The sequence below is a fragment of the Centropristis striata genome, chromosome 10, assembly GCF_030273125.1.
Source record: "Centropristis striata isolate RG_2023a ecotype Rhode Island chromosome 10, C.striata_1.0, whole genome shotgun sequence".
Taxonomy (NCBI): Eukaryota; Metazoa; Chordata; class Actinopteri; order Perciformes; family Serranidae; genus Centropristis; species Centropristis striata.
Window position 1 is genome coordinate 18610256 of NC_081526.1, and position 21311 is coordinate 18631566.

Below are 21311 nucleotides of genomic sequence, written 5' to 3' on the forward strand. Positions count from 1 at the left end.
ATGGCAGTCTTATTTGATGTTATTTCATTGTATTTTATTGTTCTGGGTTTTTTTGTGCTGGGTGGGGTGTGTTTTTTCTTATAGAATTAATAGTAATAACAGATCTTTAGCGAAATGTTTCTACAATCCAAATCTGGTTTCTGACAAAGGTTTGTTTTCTTTAAAATAATGTTCTATGAATTATAAATCACACCTCACTTAACCATGTTATTCTGCTGTTGTTGCTTATAGAAAGCTTATCTTTCTGCCTGGGAGAAGGACAAGGTCAACATCCACGTTATGCCTGACACCCCCGAGATTCTGCTGGCCAAGCAGAACAAAATCAACACCAGTCTGGTAATGCAGTGTCTCTTCATGAAGTACAATGACCAATTAATGCATCTTAAATCATATCATATTAGTAACTGTTAATTGTGCTAACGTTTGAAGAATTAATGATATTGTCAGACACCCAATCATATACCCTAACCACCTAATTCTTGTTTTTCCAGAAACAATATCGTGAAGGCTATATGGACACAATTAACAAAGGCTACTTCCTTCCCAAAGACGCAGTTTCTGTTTTGGCAGCCAAAGCCTCCAGGGACATCGTTAGTGATGTAAGTCTGTTTCTATAGTTTTCAGCTTCACAGGCTTAATTTTTTTTTTCTTGCAATTTAAAAAAAAATCACTCCAATGATTATAAAACTAACTAAATGTTTGTTTCCCAAAACTCCAGTACAAATATAAGGCAGGTTTCCGCAAGCAATGTGGCCATCATATTGGTGCCCTCAGTGTGAACGACGACCCACTGATTTTGTTGGCCGCTAATGCAGCCAGGATCGGCAGTGACAACATCTACAAGAAGGACTTCAACAGGACCAAGACCAAGTACAACCTGCCAGTGGACATGCTGACAATTGAACTTGCCAAGAAATGCCAGCAGCAAGTGAATGACTTCAACTACAGAACTCACCTCCACCAGTGGACCTGCCTGCCAGACTCCAGTGATGTGGTTCAGGCCAGAAAGGTGTACGACTTACAGAGCGATGTAAGTAAATGTTAAGTTTAGCAAACTGAAGTAAGAAATAATTATTTGGTGCATAGACTTTAGGAAAATATTTACTTAGGTAATAAATCAAATGGGATACAGGGTCATTTTCTAATACATTTCAATACTATCAGACTGCTTTTACAACCAGCGAGCCACCCCCTAATAGCCATTAAAGAGAATGCAGGTTAAAGGCACTTCTGCATTTTGTCATTTGAAGTAGCTCTCATCTTTTTCTTACTATTACACCGAAATGTTTTATTATTATTATGGAAATTGTCTTCAGTTTTTATGTTTTGTTGATCATGCAAACACATTCGTAAGCTTGTTGGAGCCTGTATGTTTGTTAGTTTTCACAGATAATTTATATCATTACCAACATTTTTAGCCTTAGATCTGCATTCTACAAATTTAATGTAATTTCCTTCATTCACTTTTTTGAGACATCCTGCAGTCAGATGGATACAAAATCTTCAATGAGAAAAATAAAAAGCAAATTCGGTGGAGTTAAAACGGGTATTTGTTTTTCAGGCCGTTTACAAAGCTGATATGGAGTGGCTGAGAGGATGTGGCTGGTCCCCACATGAATCTGTAGATGTCGTCAAAGCTAGAAATGCCCAGGCTATTATCAATGAGAGGCTCTACCGCCAGCCCCCAAGCACAGTGAAGTTCACCAGTGTGGTCGACCTCCCAGCTATTGTCTTGTCCAAGCAAAACGCTGACAACATCAGTGATGTGAGTAATTACATATCTTGTATGGTACATGCTTTCTCAAGGGAATTTAACGTAAATATCTTTGTACAAATATGTGTATGAAGTTGAAATTCTTTTTGTGTCTGACAGAGGAAATATAGGGAAGTCTGGGATAAAGACAAGCTCAGCATTCACCTGCCTAACAACATGCCCGCCTTTGAACTGTCCAAGGCCAATGCTATCAACATCAGCAATGTAAGTTTGCATTTTTACAAGCACTGTTCTAGCTCTGCCTATGTTGAAATCTTTAAAACTTTACATAAATATATTGATACAGTTGGTATAGATACTGCTATATAATTTGCTGAAATGTATTAGTTTTTGACTACCTGATTTGTGTGATTTTAACCTGCTGACACTGTGTCTTTCAGTCCTTTTGATTGCATTTTCTTGTCCTGTGCAGAAACTGTACACTAAGACATGGGATGACCAGAAGGCCAAGGGCTACCATATCAAGGAGGATGCTATCGCTGTGCTGAAGGCTAGAGCTTCCAGAGATATCGTTAGTGATGTAAGTATAAAATCTGGATACAATAAATTCATAAATTATACTTTTTTTGTCATCATTTAAGATTCCCTTTCTTCTATTTTAGTACAAGAACCATGAATGTACTCAATATTCTGTCAATTGCCACATTTCTTTTTTTCCCCCCTACACAGTACAAATACAAGACCGGATACCGTAGGCAGGTTGGCCACCACATCGGTGCTCGCTGTGTGCAAGACGACCCTCTAATCATGCTGGCTATGAACTCAGCCAAGATTGCCAGCGATGCCCTGTATAAGAAGGACTTCAACAAGTCCAAGACTAAGTTCAACCTGCCAGTTGACATGCTGAACCTTGAACTGGCCAAAAAATGCCAGATCCAAGTCAACGATTTCAACTACAGGACTCATCTGCACCAGTGGACCTGCCTGCCCGACTCCAATGATGTGGTCCAAGCCAGAAAGGCTTATGACCTGCAGAGCGATGTAGGTTTATGGTAGTTCTTGCAGATAGTGGATTATAGTGGATTCTTCACCACTGTTCAAAATATTTACTGGATCTTTTGATGATATGTATACTCCTATCCTAGCCCAAGAAACTCTCATTATCCACGTACATTTTTATTGTTGAACAAATCTGCCCCCTTTTTCCCCCCTCAGGCTGTGTACAAAGCTGATATGGAATGGTTACGTGGATGTGGATGGATGCCCCATGAGTCTGTGGAAGTTATGAAAGTGAAGCACGCACAGAAAGTCCTGGCTGATGTAAGTCTGACTATAATTTGATTTTTTATTCAATTGCTTAATCACAGATGTTTATTTACATTTTTAAAATATCTAGCCCCCCCAAAAAAGTACCTGTATTTATTTTGTATATATTAGGGGTGGCGGGTGGGGAATCCATACAGCCATCATTCATTTTGCTTAGGAATATTGTATTGATAGACAGAAGCTTTGATTAAATTTAATTAATTAATTTAACTAAATTGTATTAGATAGAATGATAAATGATATGAGTCAGAGTTGTTTCATTTTAAATTTACCAGTAATTTACAATCCATCCAATCTAATTTTGCTGCAATAAACATGACTGAAATTAGATGAACAAACTGAAAATCTTTTAAGTTTTACTTTAGGGACATTATCTGTAGTTAAAAAGGGAATATGTCACAATATATGTTATTGCAATACTCAGCATATCACAATATGACATTGTCTCATTGTGCTTTCTTTGTATTTTGCAGAGAGGCTACCGCGTCAAGTTAGATGAACAGAAATACACCGTGCCAACTGACAGAGTCGACATGGTCTGTGCTAAGAATGCTGCTGCGGCCCTCAACGAGGTGAGGATGACTCTCTGCTGTTCAGATGTTGTTTTGATACGTGTTGGATCCTCTCAGTTGAATCACCTATTACAGTGACATCTGATTTGTTTTAATTTGGTGACTGAGTTTTGATATATTGCTCTGCTCAGGCCAAATATCGTGAGGCTTGGCACCATGACAAGACCAAGTACACATTGACGGACACTCCAACTCTTGCCACAGCCAGAGAGGTTGCTAAGAACGTTCACCCGGTAAGATGCCTCCTCAAGGGAGAATTTTGCGACATATTTCAATTCAGCAATACATTGTCCTGTACCAATTTAAGCCCATGTTCCATGTTTTTTAATAACTGTTTCCATCTTTTGCAGAAACTGTACACCAAAGCCTGGGATAAGGTCAAAGCCACAGGCTACTTCATGCCAGGAGATGCTGTCCCGATCAAGCAGTGTATCCAAACGGGTAAAGTGCAGAGTCAGGTAAGTAGCATTGACAATGTTCCTTTCATATTAAACACATTTATAAAAGTTGTTTCTTTATTTAACTGCGAGCATAGCAAAATCGAGATATTTGTTTGTCTTGCAGCATAAGTACCTCGAGAGTTACCGCAAGCAGGTCGGCCACCACATCGGTGCTCGCTGCGTCGAGGAGGACCCTCTAATCATGCTGGCTATGAACGGAGCCAAGATTGCCAGCGAAGTCCTGTACAAGAAGGACTTCAACAAGGTCAAGACCAAGTTCAACCTCCCAGTGGACATGCTGCAGTTTGAACTGGCCAAGAAATGCCAGAGACAAGTCAATGACGACCTCTACAGAACCCGCCTGCACCAGTGGACTTGTCTGCCCGACCAGAACGATGTCATCCAGGCCCGCAAAGTCTATGATATTAATAGTGATGTGAGTGCTAATGAAACTAACTGAGGTCTTCCTTATCATATCCATACAATAAATAATCAGAGCAATCTTTACTTCCTAACATGTATCTTGCTTTCTGTCTTCAGAATATATATAAGGCTGATCTGGAATGGATTCGTGGCTGTGGCTGGATGCCAGCTGAGTCCGTTGATCACGTCAAGGCCAGGAATGCTCAGGCGATCCTGAACGATGTACGTTTCCTTTATTGCATTCAGACTTTTAACTTGGCTTTTTTTCTTTTTGAGCACATTCTGCCCTTTTGTGTCATTTTGTTTTTTCTAAAACTAAACTGTCATTTCGCTTACAGAGGGTCTACAAGAAGAACGCCAAAGAATGCTTCGGAAAATTCACCCTGATTGTGGATCGCCCTGAGCTTATTTTGGCAAGGATTAATGCTGCCAACCTCAGTGACGTACGTCAACTATTTACCCTCCTTAATTTAAAAAAACTTCATAATAAATACAAAAATCTAAACTCTTGTTATTTGCTTCCAACTATAGCTGAAGTACAAAGAGACCTTTAATGCAGAAAAGGGTGTTTATATCGGATCAGAAGATACTCCTCAGCTGGCCCATAGCAGGGAGGTGTCCAAGATTATCAGCGAGGTAATGTAAAATTGTATTTTTTCATTCATTTATGATACTTGTTGATTGTAATAGCATTGTCTTAAACTATGTGCCTACTTTTCGTGATTTCAGAAACTGTACAAACAACATTGGGACGAGTCCAAGGCTACAGGCTACCAGCTGAACCACGAATACATCCCTCTTCTCTCTGGCAAGAAGGGCAGGGAGATCGCTAGTGATGTGAGTGTCTATCTTTGTAGTGGTCATTACTAATAGCACATGGAGTCGTGTATTCTTTTAACAGGATGTAAACAAAAATTGAGACTTGTATTATTGTGGATCCTACTAGGTCAAGTACAAGGATTCCCATGAGAAGGCCAAGGGTCACTACATGGCTGGCACCCTGGTGGACTTCCCTGAGGTTGTGCGCTGTGGAGAGCAGGAGAAGAACAAGGGACTGGTAAGATATTAATTAACATTTGTCCATGCATACTGCCCTTATAGTGCGTAACTAGGCGAAGCTAGACAGATAGCTAACAATATGTTTTCCTCCAACAAACAGCCAGACTTTTCTTGTGAAACTGAAACAACAGAAAAACTGATACATACATGTCTCTCTTTAACTGTTCAAAACCGAGCTCAAAACCCATCTGTTTAAACTAGCATATTGTTCCTGAAAGTCACTTATTACATCCCCATTCTGTTCACTAAGTTGTTAAATTATTATTGCTATTTATTAGATATTTATTTTTGTAAATTTTACAACTTGCCCCTGTACAGTGACTTTGAGTGATATGAAAGGCTCCTATTAATAAAATGTATTATTATTATTATTATTATTATTATTATAATCATATATATATATAATATAAGCAATTGCTAATATATATATATATATATATATATATAATCAAACAGAAATAAGTGTTCAAACCATAGTATCAGCCTATTACTTACATAAACTCAAAAAGGCAAAAATAAATCCAATGACAGCCAATGTAGTTACTAGCTACTTAATATCTAGCTAGCCAAACACGGAACATGCACATGCAAGCACATGGTAACACAAATTGCCCAACAGGTTGCTAAAAAGTCTAAAATATCATATATGGTTCAAAACTAGCTACTAAGTACTTACAGACCAAAAATAAGCTCCAAGGCATAAGCATTTAGAAGAATTTGCAGCTTTAGCTGAAGTGCACTGCTGGATGTCATTTGGATCACTGAAAAATGCTATGCTGCTGCTACACTTTTTTGGACTATTTACTTTGTCCAGTAGGTGGCGACATTATACCATACAACATCATTTCCCATACATGATGATGGCAAATGTCAAAAATCAAACATACAGGTTCTTAATAAATTTTCCTAATTGTTATTTGTAATTAATACCCAGTCTTCCTCTGTTATAACCATTCCTTGTCATTTCTGTCTTAATATCCATTCAGTAATATTAACAGTAAACATATTTTCTTTGACAACATTCATCTTTTGTTAGGTATTATTCACAACATTCAATGTTATAAAAGACAGATATTAAAACAACATATCAAAGTTTCCATGGCTCCCAGACACCCTGTCGTGACCCCAGTTTGAAATACAGTGCCATATAACACTGCTTAGATTGACTCAATTATAAACATGCTGCTATGAGAGGACAGGACACTATGTATTCTATACATATCAAGGAATCTTTGTACCTCAAAAATGTTGGATGTAAGATAATAACAAATGACAGTCAAAATATATCCTTTGTCTTCAGGTAAATGGTCTGAGACATACTTTACTCAAGGATACAAGACATGTGGCTTGCAAATCGTCTTTATGTAGCATTTTTTTTTAGCATTTATTAAGTTGTTATGTCCAGAGATTCAGATTTATATTTGTTTTAGGTCCACATGTGATAATGTCAATAACTTTCCACTGTTTGCATGTCTTCACAGAGGGTCTACCAGAAGGACTATAATCTCACCAAGACCAAGACCCATCTCCCACCTGACATCATCGCCAACAAGGTTGCTAAGAGGTGCCAGGACATGCTGAGCGACGTTCTCTACCGTACCTACCTTCACCAGTGGACCTGCCACCCTGAACAGGAGGACGCCATTCGTGCCCGCAAGACCAATGAGATTCTCAGTGATGTACGTCCTTCTTCAGGGGACAGACAAAGTCCAATCAACTGTTTTGAAATATTATGTTTGATACAACATTGTATATAGTCAGTGTACTCATTATAACCATCTTTACATAATTAATTGAGATTTGATAAAAGGTCTCTTATTTCAAAGAGAAATTTAAGGCCGTTTTTGCAGCCCAGATCTTGGAGTTGTTGTTTGTCGATAAAAAAACATTTCATATGATGTATATACTATGATACATTTTTCTGTTACGACTAATGGTGAGACCCAAAGACAGGACACAGAACAGAGTTATGTTTGTTAGAAAAGACAAGGGGATAATTATGGGAATGAAGATTTGGCAAAGGCAGGAAAAAGGTGGCTGTGCAGGAGTGTGGCTGGTGTGAGCGGAAGTATATGAGGAAAATAATAATAATGTTAATAACAACAAACAACAGCTCACAAAGTGGTGTGACAGAGAGCAGTTAATCAGAGGAGAACGATGCCAAAAGGCCAACAGAGAAGAGATAAGGCATAAGAAAAAAATTATTACATGAAAACAAAATAAAAGGCAGCATAGGATCAATTAAAAGACTATATCAGATACCAAGGAGCAGTGATTAAGTAATAAGAACGTAATTAAAAGGTAAAAGGACGACTACATAGAGTATAGAGTAGAATACAATTAATAAAAGATGCAAAACTTTACATAAAAGCCAGTCTGGTGGCAAACGTGGCTGACTGGGGGTGCAATATAACTTTGTGATTTTGCTGTCCTCATATAAAAGGTGTTCTACAAGGATGACCTGAACTGGATGAAGGGTATGGGCTGCTACGCCTGGGACACACCAGAGATCCTTCGTGCCAAGAAGTCCTACGAGCTGCAGAGTGAAGTGAGTAACAGTATGAAATATCACAGAAAGCCATCAGAAATGTTATTAATAATAATGCATGGTTCATATGATTGAATAAACTTATTGGAGCTTTGATAACTTACCCAATACCCATGTACTATCTTTCCTTATAGCTTAAATACAGAGGGGATGCCAAGAAAGAATTCAACAACTACTCCATCGTGACAGACACCCCTGCTTATGTGACTGCTGTCCTGGGTCACACCTGGGCCAGTGATGTGAGTGAGCTGAACCTTACAAAACATACAAGGTTTGAGTTGCCTGATTTAGTGCATTAATAAAACTGTTATCATTGACAGCTCAACTACAGGGAGGCTTATCACAAGGAGAAACATCTGTATACCACTGTGCTGGACACCTACGACTACGCCAGATGCCACAACTTCAAGCACTTCTTCAGCAATGTAAGTGAAAACAAACAAATCTCTTTTTCACTGGGCGGCACAATCAAAAATATCAGACATGCAAAACATGTTGATAATGTTTTGGCTCCTCTGTTAACAGAAAAACTACAGCGCTGCCTGGGACAAAATCAAAGCCAAGAGCTACCAGATTCCACATGACTCGCACGCCATGAAACACGCCAAAATGCAAAAAGTCGTTCTCAGCAACGTGAGTTTAACATCTGTTACTTTCATTCTATGCAATAACTGTGCTGGGATTTTCTTCTTGTGTGATTCTGACGCCTTCACATCTAAGTGACAATATTAATCCCGTTGTTTAGGTGAAGTACAAGGAGGATTATGAGAAGTTCAAATCCCTCTACAGTCTGCCCAAGTCTCTCGAGGACGATCCCGGCACTGCCCGCTGCGTCAAAGCCGGAAAGCTGGTTCTTGATGTAAGTTAAAACTGTTAAAATGCATCCAACTGTCTTGCTTTTTCTGCATACACAATGCAAGAACGGAAACAATCATCTGTCGTCTGTCTTTATAGCGTCTGTACAAGGAGGACTATGAGAAGACCAAGGCCAAGAACCATATCCCACCAGACATGCTGGAGATCCTGTCTGCCCGCAACACCCAGTCCACCGTCAGTGGCATCCACTACCGCAAGTATCTGCACCAATGGATCTGCCTCCCTGACATGCAGATGTACACACAAGCACGCAAGGTCAACGAGCAGCTCAGTGACGTGAGTACCTAATCTCGGATTGAAGACCAAGTGTCTATATGTGACTAGTTGGGGGTAAAAAATGTCTTTGCCTTTGTATTTTCTATATTTATAAATACATTGAAAATTAAATGAAAACATATTAAGGGCTGTGATTAATAGGAGACATAAGAACAGAAGATTCGAAAATAGTAGGGAGTAAACCTAATGATTATGTTTCACAAAAAATGCCCATACATTTTGTATCCATATACTGTATGAAACAGGGTCAAGTTTCAACCAATTGCAATATAAACCCATTATACACTGCACAAGTCACTTAACTGATATTTTCTCTCCCCAGATCTTCTATAAGGATGACCTGAACTGGCTGAAGGGTATTGGCTGCTACGCCTGGGACACACCCGAGATCCTCCGTGTGAAGCATGCTGGCAATCTCCAGAGTGAGGTTAGCACTCAGTTTATTCATTCTCATTCAAGCACTTTTATTACCTTCCTTTACCCTCTAATAAATCTTTTATAGACTCATATTGTTTAATAAGAGATTTGATTGCCCTTTCCTTGTGTTGTGTTATTCCAGAACAAGTACAGAGCCAAGGGTGTTGAGGCGTTCAAGGAGTATTCAGTGGTGACTGACACTCCAGTTTACGAGCAAGCCAAGCAGAACTCTCAGAACCTGAGCGACGTAAGTGAATCTTTAAATGTTCTCACCAATCATGATTCATTATTGTCTAAGTTTCAATACGTAACAAAAAAATCATGACCATACATCTAATCCTATCTTTTTCTTCTGTTTTTCCAGCTGCACTACCGCTATGATTACAATGCCAACATCAAGGGAACCAACACCGCTCCTGCTGTTACCGTGGATACAGAAAGAGCACGCATGGCTAACTACGTCCAGAGTGATGTAAGATAATACTACTACATCATACTTCTTTAGAAATTACCATCAAGTATAGTATGTTCAGTTTATACTGAAAGAATATTTCTTCAAATTCTAAATAGAAGGAGCAACCCACACTAGATTCACTCTGTTGTTCACGTTTTAGTGAGCAGTTATTTTAGGTTTCAGACACATAAATAATGATTATCACTGACACAGGTTTGGTGATCCATAACTTTAATTTTTGCAACACTCATTTCGTATTAGGAATTTGTGTGGACCTTACAGTATAGTGCATACATTTTACATTGAGAAATGGCAGAAGAGGTACACCTGTTGGAAGAAAATAGGGAGCTCAACTCTTCTTAAAATTAAATATTAAGTTAATGATTAACCCTTGTGACTCACAAGGAACATTTCTGGCTTTTTAATTATCCATACAAAATTATACTTATTGATTAATTATTGTGTAAAGAGTGTGTTTTTTTTTCCTCAAAAATGTTGATGTTCAACTCCAGACCCTATAAGTCCATAATAAGCTGTGTTCCTAAAATATGTTTTTGCAAAAATTAAAGAAGATGCTGCATTTCTGCATAATTCTGTTTAATTTTAAGAGTTTAACCTCAGAGATTTGACCTATACTATATATTAAGTCAGTCAGTTTCTGTGCATCTATTAGTATACTGAATGTTTTTTAATCTGAAATGCATTTCGTCTCACACTGTTGTCTTGTCCTTCTTTCAGAACTGGTACAAAGAGGCCAACAAGGCCAGCATGCCCACAGGTTACTCCCTGCCCCACGACACCCCACTCATCAAGCAGGCTAAGATGAACAGCGTTGTCACCAGCGATGTAAGTCCAGTCATTTTTTAATCATCCAATCATTCTGTTCTTTTTAAACCTTTTTAGTGTTTCTGAATGATAAACTTTTTCTTTTTTGTCGGTAGGTCAAGTACAAGGAAGCCTATGAGATGACGAAAGCAAAGTCCTACACTCTCCATCCTCAGGGTGTCAACTTCGTCAACGCAAGGAAGGCTAACCAGATCACCAACAATGTAAGATTACACCAGACATTTAGTGTAGATTTTTATCAGCAGTGGTGGAAAAAGTATTCAGATATCTTACTTAAGAAAAAGTACCAATACCACACTGTGAAATTACTCCACTACAAGTAATAGTCCTGCATTCAAAACTTACTCAAGTAAAAGTACAAAAGTATCAGCACCAAAATGTACTTAAGGTATTAAAAGGAAAAGTAATCGTTATGCAGAATGAACGCACTCAGATTGTTTTATATATTCCAAATTAGTTAATGTATTTTTATTATTGATGCATTTATGTAAGCAGCATTTTGATTTTCCTTAAGGTACAGCTCATTTTAATTACTTAATATACTGTTTTGAGGTTTAATTTAAAAAATGTAACTAAATCTGGCAGCTAAATGTAGTGGAATAAGAAATATAAAGTTACGTAAAATGAAAATACTCAGGTAATTCATTTCTGAAACAACAAACTTAAAAAAACAGAGAAAAAAACTTAAAACAAATTACATACAAAATGCTCAGAGTAAAAGAAACAAACAGTCTTAGAACAAACTGCAAATTATATCAAACAGGAATTAGCAGAGTTCAGTAACAGAACAGTAGATTCTCTGCTCAAACAGCCCTGTTTTTATAAAATATCATTCTTATAAAAAAAATCTAATTTTCGGTGACTTTTACTGGATTAAAAGCATCTGATATGTTGTCATCTTTCCTTCTTTAGCGTCTGTATCGGGAGGAGTACCACAAGCAAAAGGACAAGATCCACACAACCTACGACACCCCCGATATCAAACAAGTCAAGATGAACCAGGAGCACCTCAGTGACGTATGTAACCACACAATTTATGTCATTCACATGGTTTAATGTTAAATATTTGTAGTATTTATGCTAAGTTTTTGTTCCCTGTTCATTCCAGTTGTGCTACAGAGAGAAATACTACAACAGCAGAGGCCAGCTGATCAATCTGCCCATCACACCCCAGCTGTTGCACTGCTACCATGTCAACCAGATCACCAGCGAGGTATGGAGAAAACATGACACATATTTTCACTAAATTAACTTTAGTTGAGAAATGTTTGCTGAAATTATTTTGTATTTTTAAGCTGAAATACAAAGAGGATCTGTCCTGGCTGAGAGGCTATGGCTGCTTCTTGTACGACACCCCAGAAATGGTCCACGTCCGCAACATCACCAAGCAAAGGGTACGTGTTTTTATCTGGATGGAATATCCCTTTATATTAGTATTGTTCATTTTCAGTCATATTCAACTTCCTCCAGTGGCATCACAATCAATGTGGTCCATTTTCTTGTCTTTTATAGGTGGAGTATCCAGTGGATGCTAAGAAGAATCTTGCCAACTTCTCCGTGGTCCTGGACACTCCCGAGTATACACGTGTGACTGAACTTAAGACCCACATGAGCAATGTGAGTTGTTTTTTATACATTGTCAGGTCCCAGTTAAGTAGATTTCAAACAGCATGCAGTGTATCCTGAGGTTATTGTAAAGGAAAATAGGAAAAAACACTTCTATAGTATATGAACATTTTTTAATTTTTACAAATATGTGTGGCAGGCTCTAGGAATCATACAGCCACCATTTTCAATCTGCTTTTTTTGATTCCAACCTCCGGTTTGAGGTTCTTCTGAGTGACAATATGAAAACTAACAAATATTGCAACAGATCTGATCCATCTTGACTCTTTCTGCTCTTCTATTTTCAGCTTATCTACAAATCCCAGAGCAAAGAGGAAATGGCCAAGGTCACCAGCACCTTGGACTCTGTGGACATTAAGAGAGCCAAGTGGGCCCAGACACTAACTAACAAAGTAAGTTCAGACACACCATCACCCATTGAATAACAGATTCATTTTATTTTACTGATAATCTCATTAATATTTTATGTGTTTCTCTACAGTTCCAGTACACCGATCTGGCTGCTAAGGAGAGAGCTCATTTCACTCAAGAAATTGAGACTCCAACCATGGGCCACGCCAGAAAAATGAAAGTGGTCTGCAGTGATGTAAGTCTTCCACGTCTTAATGCTGTTTCCTTGCTGTTTATCAGCAGAAATTATGTGAAAAGAATCCCCTAACTGTCTTCTGATGTGAATTATTTCTTCCCTTTAGAACAAATACAGAGACCAGTATGAGAAGATGAAGCACAGATACACCGCCATCGCTGATACACCTCTCCTGATCCGAGCTAAGAAGTCCTACCTTCAGTCCAGCGATGTGAGTATGCTCAATGGCCCAGTCACCTTCATAACAATCAGTAATATTCATATCAGTGCCATGAACCAGGGAAAAACTTTTCATTTTTAATTTCTTGGTAGTTTGCCATCTAGTTCTTCAGCTCAACCTTTGCATCAAATCTACAGTATGTTTGAATGTGAAGAAGCCAAAAATAAATTAATAAATCAATGATTAAATACATACATGATTCAAAAGACCTCTATGAAGCGGATCACGATAGAACAGTGTACCTCGCCCGGCACGGGTAAACCGGGGCCCCCTCCTGGAGCCAGACCCGGGAGGGGAGCACGCAGGCGAGCGTCTGGTGGCCGGGCTTTTGTCCACGGGGCCCGGCCGGGCTCAGCCCGAAGAAGCGACGTGGATCCGCCGACCTGTGGGCCCACCCCCCGCAGAGTAGGGCATAGGGGTCGGGTGCAGTGGGAGTCGGGCAGCAGGCGAAGGCGGGTACCTGGGCGTGCTGACCCCCGGCTCCAGCGGCTAGCTCTGGGGACGTGGAACGTCACCTCGCTGGCGGGGAAGGAGCCCGAGTTTGTGCGGGAGGTGGATCGTTACCAGCTAGAAATAGTTGGGCTCACCTCCACACATAGCGTGGGCTCTGGAACCAAACTCCTGGAGAGAGGCTGGACTCTCTCCTTTTCCGGAGTTGCCCAGGGTGAGAGGCGCCGGGCGGGTGTGGGGATACTCACAAGCCCCCGGCTGAGCGCCGCTGTGTTGGAGTTCTCCCCGAGGAACGAGAGGGTTGTCTCCTTGCGGCTGCAAGTCGCGAGGAGAAGGTCTCTGACTGTTGTTTGTGCCTATGCACCGAACAGCAGTTCGGAGTACCCGGCCTTCTTGGAGTCTCTGGGTGGTGTCCTGGAAGGGGTACCGCCTGGAGACTCTGTAGTTCTTCTGGGAGACTTCAACGCTCACGTGGGCAATGATGACGGTACCTGGAGGGGGGTGATTGGGAGGAACGGCCTGCCCGATCTGAACCCGAGTGGTGTTTTGTTATTGGACTTCTGTGCTAGTCATGGATTGTCCATAACAAACACCATGTTTGAACATAGAGTTGCTCATAAGTGTACCTGGTACCAGAGCACTCTAGGCCAAAGATCGATGATCGATTTCATTATCGTATCGTCAGATCTGCGGCCGCATGTTCTGGACACTCGGGTGAAGAGAGGTGCAGAGCTGTCAACTGATCACCACCTGGTGGTGAGTTGGATCAGGTGGCGGGGGAGGATGCTGGACAGACCTGGCAAACCCAAACGTGTAGTGAGGGTGAACTGGGAACGTCTAGCGGAGGCCCCTGTCCGCAGGGTCTTCAACTCACACCTCTGGAAGAATTTCTCCAACATCCCGGGTGAGGTTGGGGACATGGAGTCCGAATGGGCCATGTTCAAAGCCTCAATTGTTGATGCGGCTGGTAGGAGCTGTGGTCTGAAGGCCGTCGGTGCTTGTCGTGGCGGCAACCCAAGAACCCGCTGGGAGGCCGTCAAGCTGAAGAAGGAGGCCTTTCGGTCTTGGCTGGCCGAGGGGTCTCTGGAATCAGCAGACAGGTACCGTTCGGCCAGAAGGGCTGCAGCTGCGGCAGTCGCTGAAGCAAAAACTCGGGTATGGGAGGAATTCGGGGAGGCCATGGAGGAGGACTTTCGGTCGGCCTCAAAGAGGTTCTGGAAAACCGTCGGGCGTCTCAGAAAGGGAAAGCAGGGCTTGGCCCAAGCTGTGTTCAGCGGGGGCGGAGACCTGCTGACCCGACCTGTGGATGTCGTCGGACGGTGGAAAGAACACTTTGAGGAACTCCTTAATCCAGCCAACACGTCCTCTGTAGAGGAGGCAGAGTCTGAAGACTCAGGGGAAGACTCACCAGTAACCCTGGAAGAGGTCGCGGAGGTAGTCAAAAAGCTACCCGGCGGCAAGGCGCCAGGGTTGGATGAGATTCGCCCTGAGATACTGAAGGCTCTGGACACTGTTGGGCTGTCATGGTTGACACGCCTCTTCAGTGTCGCGTGGAGGTCTGGGACAGTGCCAGTGGAGTGGCAGACTGGGGTGGTGGTTCCCATTTTTAAAAAGGGGGACCGGAGGGTGTGTTCCAATTACCGTGGAATCACACTCCTCAGCCTCCCCGGAAAAGTCTACTCCAGGGTGCTGGAAAGGAGGCTCCGGCCGATTGTCGAACCTCGGATTCAGGAGGAACAATGCGGCTTCCGTCCTGGCCGTGGAACAACGGACCAGCTCTTTACCCTTGCGAGACTTCTGGAGGGGGCATGGGAGTTTGCCCATCCAGTCTACATGTGTTTTGTGGACTTGGAGAAGGCCTACGACCGTGTCCCTCGGGGAGTCTTGTGGGGGGTGCTGCGGGAATATGGGGCACCGGGCTCGTTGCTACGAGCTATCCGGTCCCTATATAACCAAAGTGAGAGCTGTGTCCGCATACTCGGCACAACGTCAAACACGTTCCCAGTGGGTGTTGGCCTCCGCCAGGGTTGCCCCTTGTCCCCGATTCTGTTTGTGGTTTTCATGGACAGGATCTCAAGGCGCAGCCGGGGGGAGGAAGGGATTCGGTTTGGTGACCTAAGAATTGCATCTCTGCTTTTTGCAGATGATGTGGTTCTTTTGGCTTCATCAAGCCGGGACCTCCAGCACTCGTTGGGGCGGTTTGCAGCCGAGTGCGAAGCGGTTGGGATGAGAGTTAGCACCTCCAAGTCTGAGGCCATGGTTCTCTGCCGGAAAACGGTGGATTGCCCCCTCTGGGTGGGGAGAGAGGTACTGCCTCAAGCGAAGGAGTTCAAGTATCTCGGGGTCTTGTTCATGAGTGAGGGTAGAACGGAGCGTGAGATGGACAGGCGGTTTGGTGCAGCGTCAGCAGTGATGCGGGCGTTGTACCGGACCGTCGTGGTGAAGAAGGAGCTGAGCCGGAAGGCAAAGCTCTCGATTTACCGGTCCATCTACGTTCCAACCCTCACCTATGGTCACGAACTTTGGGTAGTGACCGAAAGAGCAAGATCGCGGATACAAGCGGCTGAAATGAGCTTCCTCCGTAGGGTGGCTGGGCTCAGCCTTAGAGATAGGGTGAGGAGCTCAGACATCCGGAGGGAGCTCGGAGTAGAGTCGCTGCTCCTTCGCGTCGAAAGGAGTCAGCTGAGGTGGTTTGGGCATCTGGTAAGGATGCCTCCCGGGCGCCTCCCGTTAGAGGTGTTCCGGGCACGTCCAACTGGTAGGAGGCCCCGGGGAAGACCCAGAACACGGTGGAGGGATTATATCTCTCTCCTGGCCTGGGAACGCCTCGGGGTCCCCCAGGAGGAGCTGGAAGTTGTGGCTGGGGAGAGGGACGTCTGGAATGCCCTGCTTAGCCTGCTGCCCCCGCGACCCGGCCTCGGATAAGCGGAAGAAAATGGATGGATGGATGGATGATTCAATAAATACATTACAACATCTACAAATAAACATTGGCATTTATTGATTGACGTCCCAAACAAAATGTTGCATGAATTGATATTTGTTTTAATTTTGTATTACTGTATTTTTTGTAATTATTTTTTCAAGTACTTTTTAATTTATTTGAAATTAATTGATTAATTAATTATTTTTAAAATGTATTTATTCGTATCCCCCCCTCTATTTAATTCCCCAAACGTATTTATTTCTGTATTATTTTCTCATGCATGTGTGTGCATTTATGTATGATTAAAATCTGATTTATGTATTTTGTTCCTCATGTCTTCAGCTCCGTTACAAAGAGACCTTTGAGCTTTCCAAGGGCCACTACCACACAGTCAAGGATGCTCTGGACATCACCTACCACCGCAGAGTCACCGATGACATCAGCGAGGTCAGCAATCGAAATGAACAGATTTATTTTCTTTTTTTTATGTATTTGCACACTTGACAAAAAGAACTTGATTTGAGCACTTTCAGCTCTCTAACTGTTACTTCATCCATGTCTCTGCCCCAGGTTAAATACAGGGAGAAGTACATTAACTCTCTGGGTACATGGAAGTCCATCCCTGACCGTCCTGAGTTCTTCTTTAGTAAAATTGCCAACGACAACGTCAGCAGCGTGAGTACCAAAACATTCACCAACACTGGATAGAAAACCATACAGAATCACTGAAATACTATTTGATATTTGAATGAAATCCCTCTTTTTTATGTCCCTCTTTAGGTCAAATACAAGGAGGACCTGGATTGGCTGAAGGGCATCGGCTGCTTTGTGTGGGACACACCTGAGCTGGTGACGGCCGAGAAGAACAAGACGCTGTACAGTGAGGTGAAGCATCGTTGATAATTTATTTGTAATGATAACATTTTTAAAAATGCTTGTTTGTTGACTTAATTCTTTTGAAAATACCATGAACTACTATTACAAGTATGCTTTTTATTGTGCTTTAAGATAAGATAAAAAAGACTTTATTTATCACACAGATTTTTAAAAAATGGAATAAAAATAAAAATAAGACATAATATACATACATGGCATTTTCCTTGTTGTTTGTTTGAGTATTTTTGTATTCCACAGATATTGCACATTAGAGAAAAAATGTAGAATATTTGTAGGTTGTTGTATGTAGTAATATGAACATCAGTGAATGTAGTATAAAAACAGACATATAATATAGAGAATATACAGAGGATACTTATTTATAAAGTATGCTATACAGCAAGTATGTGAAAGTAATATTTTTCTGTTTGTTTATTTCTTGGTAACAGAGACTGTACAAAGCCTCCTTTGAGAAGAACAGAGCCAACTTCAAGTATACCTGCGACACTCCGTTCTTCCAGGCTGCCAAATACGCCTCTACCCTCATCAACGATGTGAGTCCCTTCATTCTTTAACCCAATTCATTTATTTTTGTAGCGAAAACATTATTATATACAGTTGATACCAGTGTTATAAAATTGTTACTTATATTTATGTTAATCACATTTATTTGTCTGTGCATCTCTTTTGGACTCTCAGCTTGAAGGTAAAACAGTACAGTACAAAATGTAAAATAATATCTGATGATGTTTATGAACTGCTTTTTTAATGAGTAACCATAATGTAAGTGTATAAAATAATATGTGTTCTTCATATCAACTTGTTTAACCATCTCTTGCCCCCTGGAAAAGTCTCACCACACCACAGTGCACATTGTTTCCTGGATGTTTGTCTTTTCTTTAACCACCTTTTGATATTCTGAGCAGAGGGCCTACAAAGCTACTTATATGAAAACCAAGGATAAGTTCACCATTACTACAGATGATCCTAGATACCAGCTGGCCAGGGAGAACAATAAGATGAGCCAGGTAAACGCCCTGGTCGTACTCTCACGACCGGCCTGCCTGCCTCCTCGCTGCTACCGACCTTCCAGACCTCTGAAACTGGTGCATGAGGTCATCGACAGACCTGCCCGAGGTCTTCGCCGCATGATAGCTCTTTCCACACGATAAACTTCTCTCCCTGTCCGTCTGTTCGTTCTCTCTCTTTCTTTTAGGTCGTTGTAAACTGTGCCACTCAAACAGTAGCTGCACAGCTATCTTGAGTGAGCAGGACTCTCCTTCATCTGTGCCATCTAAGAGGCAGTTTAATCACTAATGTATTAGGATTGAATCTTGATTTAGAGATTGAGAATATATAAAAACAAGTCATAATGAAGTTTAGCACTAGTGGAATATTTTCTGTCACTTTGAAGGCACAGATGAGGACAAACAGCTCCTCTGTCACACTCCGGAGTACTTCTCCAGTCCTCCCAGTGTTACTGCTGTTTTTCAAGTGTCCTCAACTATGGCATGCTGTGTGTGTGTGTATGTCGTCGCGTCCAGGCAAGGTATAAATCCAAAGCAAAGGATCTTCTAAAGAGTGGTTGCAATGAGCTACACCGCCCTGACATCCTCACAGCCCTTTACTCGTCCACTATGACCAGTAAGGTAAACAGCCACAGAGTGGTGATTGATGGTTACCATGATCCCTGTTCACAAACAGGCAAAAAAATGAACCCAGGTTCATCCCTGCTGTTTCTGGACAAGGTCTCATCCCATCAAAATCTCATCCTGCAGAAACTCCTTCCCCACACATTTGCACCACTTTAACTCCTCGTTCATGCTCTAATCCCTCCTTCACCCGTTCAATTTTCTTCATATCTCATTGATTACCAAACCTTTCACTCATCTTAAAATGCGGTGCTGTATTTGTGCACCAGCAGACATATCTAGAAGAAGCAATTCAGAAATGTGCAGCATTTTTAGACTGAAGTTTTTGCAGAGACCAGATGTACAAAGACAAGATATTAATGCTCAAACTGGGAAACTTTTCCCTTTTGTAAATATATAGTGAAAATGGTGCATTCTGATTTCATTTAAACAACTTTTTTGGAATCAGGGTTGTACTATTTTTGAGGTTAAATAACATAGGTAGGATAGGAATTTGGCGTAAACAGAATTACTCATTGTAAAAGGCATTTTTCTTATACTCTGCTGGAGTAAAGTTCACAGAATTAATGTTTAGAAGCCTATGTGTATATGTTTTATACATTTTTCTTCCTATAAGTTTTTCTTACTCTACTAAAACGCCAAATTCAGACATTTTTGAGTAACTTTACACCATTTTCTCTTGAGTAAATCTCATATTTATCGAAGCCACTCAGATTCAGTGAGAAATAGCATAAGATGCTATTAGCTACCTGGGCACTGCTGACGTTCATGACTGAACCGTGGTAACAAACCCCCTTGTCTTCATTTTCAACTGGAAACTAACTCCATCTTTGCTTCTGCATGTTTCATAAAGCATGTTTTCAGAAACTCATGCATCACTTCACTCATTCTGTATTATTTTAAGTCATGTAATAAATGTTAGTCAACTTTAAGAAAACTATCCAAGAAAAACAGTAAATGATTTAAGAATATAACTGTTTTTACAGCTTCGCTTTATAATCAGAAAGTAATTTCTGGTAATGGGTTGTAAAGAAAACTGGGATAGTTGCTATATTGTATAGACTACATATATATTTATATATACATATATATGTTTCTTAAAAAGGGGTAGGAATGAATAAGTGTTAACTTGTTCCTACTCCTTTACGAACATGAACTATTTAGGTTTAAGTGCCTGGAGAAGGTTTCATACAGATTTTACTTATTTTTGTTATTTATTATGCTCATTACATCATTGAACTTAATTGTAAGGCCTATTTGCTTTCATCTGTTTGTTTTGTGTTTGAAGTTGTTCTAAATGAAGATACTTCATGCATTCATTAATTTAAAGGCAAATGATCGTCATCTGAATTGGCTCAAGGAGAATATCATTTGATGCTGAAATGTGACTCTTTTCCATCACAGTCTCAATTTTTCTAAAAAAAAATCAATGTCTCTTTTCAAGAGTTCATTCCCCCCTTTTCTTGGATAGTTTTTGTGTTTACTTTAGCTGCAAAACTTTAAGTAAGACAAGTTCAGAATACACAATTACAAAAGCAAATAGTCAAACTGATTATGAGTGGTATTAACTTTCTTTTGTTACACCTCCTCCATCAGTGGAGGTACAGGGAGCAGTATGAACGTGCCAAGGACAAGTTCACCTCCGTTCTGGAGACTCCTGAGTATGAGGCTCACAAACGCAGCAAGAAAATCGGTGATGTGAGTATTGTATTCTTTTTATCCAGTGGATGAAAAGTTTTTAACATTCAAATACGTGCTGAAAGATTTCTTTATATTTTGTGTCTTTTAAATCATTCCTGACTGTGATAATTATTATTCCTTAGATTATCTACAAGATGGAATACAACAAGACCAAGGCTAAGGGATACACCCTGCCTTATGACACTCCCCATCAGCAGCACATGAAGAGGGTCAAAGATATCACCAGCAATGTAAGTCCCACTCAAAGAATGGCTGCACTCTTCTTCTACAGAGGCATTAGAAGAAAAAAACATGGAATGCATTGTTGTTTCTGATGTTGTGAT

General features: G+C 40.9%; 1 protein-coding gene across 1 annotated transcript in view; it reads left to right on the forward strand.

Moving 5' to 3' along the window:
• neb (nebulin) overlaps positions 1-21311 on the forward strand; it is a 75490-nt gene that overhangs the window by 31136 nt on the left and 23043 nt on the right. Inside the window, exons 67-109 of the mRNA XM_059342836.1 lie at positions 232-336; positions 492-599; positions 719-1030; positions 1562-1765; positions 1874-1978; positions 2187-2294; positions 2444-2755; positions 2930-3034; positions 3514-3612; positions 3744-3845; positions 3963-4070; positions 4177-4488; positions 4593-4697; positions 4814-4918; positions 5007-5111; positions 5205-5312; positions 5422-5532; positions 7016-7213; positions 7978-8082; positions 8217-8321; positions 8403-8507; positions 8608-8715; positions 8828-8941; positions 9037-9234; positions 9557-9661; positions 9794-9898; positions 10016-10123; positions 10844-10951; positions 11047-11154; positions 11864-11968; positions 12060-12164; positions 12247-12345; positions 12464-12568; positions 12865-12969; positions 13059-13163; positions 13270-13374; positions 17102-17206; positions 17330-17434; positions 17540-17644; positions 18085-18189; positions 19180-19284; positions 20884-20985; positions 21111-21218. Coding sequence (XP_059198819.1) covers positions 232-336; positions 492-599; positions 719-1030; positions 1562-1765; positions 1874-1978; positions 2187-2294; positions 2444-2755; positions 2930-3034; positions 3514-3612; positions 3744-3845; positions 3963-4070; positions 4177-4488; positions 4593-4697; positions 4814-4918; positions 5007-5111; positions 5205-5312; positions 5422-5532; positions 7016-7213; positions 7978-8082; positions 8217-8321; positions 8403-8507; positions 8608-8715; positions 8828-8941; positions 9037-9234; positions 9557-9661; positions 9794-9898; positions 10016-10123; positions 10844-10951; positions 11047-11154; positions 11864-11968; positions 12060-12164; positions 12247-12345; positions 12464-12568; positions 12865-12969; positions 13059-13163; positions 13270-13374; positions 17102-17206; positions 17330-17434; positions 17540-17644; positions 18085-18189; positions 19180-19284; positions 20884-20985; positions 21111-21218 — 5445 coding nt within the window. The remainder of the gene's footprint in view (positions 1-231; positions 337-491; positions 600-718; positions 1031-1561; positions 1766-1873; positions 1979-2186; positions 2295-2443; positions 2756-2929; positions 3035-3513; positions 3613-3743; positions 3846-3962; positions 4071-4176; positions 4489-4592; positions 4698-4813; positions 4919-5006; positions 5112-5204; positions 5313-5421; positions 5533-7015; positions 7214-7977; positions 8083-8216; positions 8322-8402; positions 8508-8607; positions 8716-8827; positions 8942-9036; positions 9235-9556; positions 9662-9793; positions 9899-10015; positions 10124-10843; positions 10952-11046; positions 11155-11863; positions 11969-12059; positions 12165-12246; positions 12346-12463; positions 12569-12864; positions 12970-13058; positions 13164-13269; positions 13375-17101; positions 17207-17329; positions 17435-17539; positions 17645-18084; positions 18190-19179; positions 19285-20883; positions 20986-21110; positions 21219-21311) is intronic.